General features: G+C 45.3%; 1 protein-coding gene across 1 annotated transcript in view; it reads right to left on the reverse strand.

Moving 5' to 3' along the window:
- Nucleotides 1–1,767, reverse strand: part of MRPL42 (mitochondrial ribosomal protein L42) — a 21,060-nt gene extending 19,293 nt beyond the window's left edge. Inside the window, 1 exon segment of the mRNA XM_027842507.1 lies at nucleotides 1,624–1,767. Coding sequence (XP_027698308.1) covers nucleotides 1,624–1,767 — 144 coding nt within the window.
- Nucleotides 1,768–1,972: the final 205 nt, after the last annotated feature.

Raw genomic sequence — 1,972 nt, forward strand, 5'->3', positions numbered from 1 at the left:
CCACAGCTAGTGAGTGAACTCTAGCCACTGTGCCACCTAGCTGCCCCTCTAAGACCTTTTAATACTCTAAATCCTATGACCCGTAACAAGGTTGGTTATCCAGCTAATAAATAATAATAAATGTGGGTAGATATGTGGCACAGTGGATAAAGTGCCAAGTCTGGAGTCAACAACAAGACTCATCTTTCCCAATTCAAATCCAGGCTCAGACATTTACTAGCTATGTGACCCTGGGCAAGTCACTTCACCCTGCTTGCTTCAGTTTCCTCATCTGCAAAATGAGCTGGAGAAGAAATGGCAAATCACTCCAGTATGTTTGCCAAGAAAAACCCAAATGGGGTCACAGAGAGCAGGACTGAAACACTGAAAATACAAAGGGTACACTCCTATACTACCCTGTTTCAGCCTCCCCTAGAGGCAGCAGATTCCCCACTCCTGCCTCTAGCACATAGTAGGTGCTGAATAAACGCTTGTTGACTGACTGTCCTTGGATCTAGGAAGAGGTAGCTTCAGATGCCACTTCTGACCCATGGTGCTGGTGTACCCTTAGGTAAGGTAGCAACTTGCTGAAATAGATTTTGAATCTGGCTCTTCTGACTCCAAACCCAGGCTTCTGGCCACCAGGAATGCTAGACCTGGGATCTATCAAACCCGTTTTTAAAACATTTTTATAACTATTTCAATATTATCAATTCCACCTGTAATGCCATGTATTTTATTTTATATATTTAAAAACCTTAAGGCGGCTAGATGGCTCAATGGATAGAGTGCAGGACCTAGAGTCAGGATAGACCTGAGTTCAAATCCAGCCTCAGATACTTACTAGCTGTGTGACCCTGGGCAAATCATTTAACCTCTATTTGCCTTAATCCACTGAAGAAGGAAATGTCAAACCACTCCAAGATCTTTGCCAAGAAACCTCATAGGCAACATTGGCACGCTATGGTCCATGGGGTCACAAGGAGTCAGACAGAACTGAATGACACAACAACAAAAAACCTAATTCTGATAAGACGTTCATAGCCTCCCCCAGACTGCCCAAGGGGTCTAGAGATAACAAAAAAATTTCAGACCCCCCTGTACTGTACCATAAGAATCTAGTCCAGGGTGGGGAGCCTGCAGCCTTGAGTCCACATGTGGCCCTATAGGTCTTCAAGTACAGCCCTTTGACTGAATCCAAACTTCACAGAACAAACCCACTTAATAAAAGGATTTGTTCTGTAAAACTTGAACTCAGTCAAAAGGCCTAGAGGGCCACTTGTGGCCTCCATCTCTGTAAATCTACCGATGATATCTTGACAAGTAGCTATACAGTCTCCAACAGAAGAAGATCAGTGACAGGGAGCTCACTACTTCCACCCCTTCACAGGCAGAGGCAGACCGCCATTTTGAGAAAAGCTTCATTTGCCTTCTATTGAGCTGAGCTATGACCCCCTATCATTTTATACCCAATGATCCTAATTCTGCTCCCCAAAGCCAAGCAAAAAAGTCAAGTCCTTCTTTTATCAGATGCCCCTTCAAACATTTGGTAGCAGCCCTCCTCTCTCCCTGAAGCAGTGTCTCATCCACATGAAACCTCTGGAATGTTTTGGCTGTACGGCTGTTTCTATCCCAGTTCCCCACCTCCGGCCCGGCTCTAGCTTGTTCATGTCCCTTCTTGAAGTCGTGGCTCCCTGAGCTGTGCCCGCTAGACCGGCTGTGGTCTGAATAGAACCGAGACCCAAAGCGCCACCTCCTCCCTCCCTTTGGGCACACGGCTTCTCCCATCAGTTTTTTTTGGCCTCTGCCTCACACTGCTGATTCATATTGAGTTGGCAACTTGGGAAAATCCTTTTCCCATAAACTGCTCTCTAGCTTTGCTTCCCACATCCTGTATGTGTACAATCGAAACTCAAATGCAGTTTATTTCTCCTCCATGACACATTGTTACCTTCATTAAATAGTTCCAAATGGTTGAAATATTTGGGGGTCT

This window comes from Vombatus ursinus, unplaced genomic scaffold (genome assembly GCF_900497805.2).
Source record: "Vombatus ursinus unplaced genomic scaffold, bare-nosed wombat genome assembly UNPS02014874.1, whole genome shotgun sequence".
NCBI classification, from domain to species: Eukaryota; Metazoa; Chordata; class Mammalia; order Diprotodontia; family Vombatidae; genus Vombatus; species Vombatus ursinus.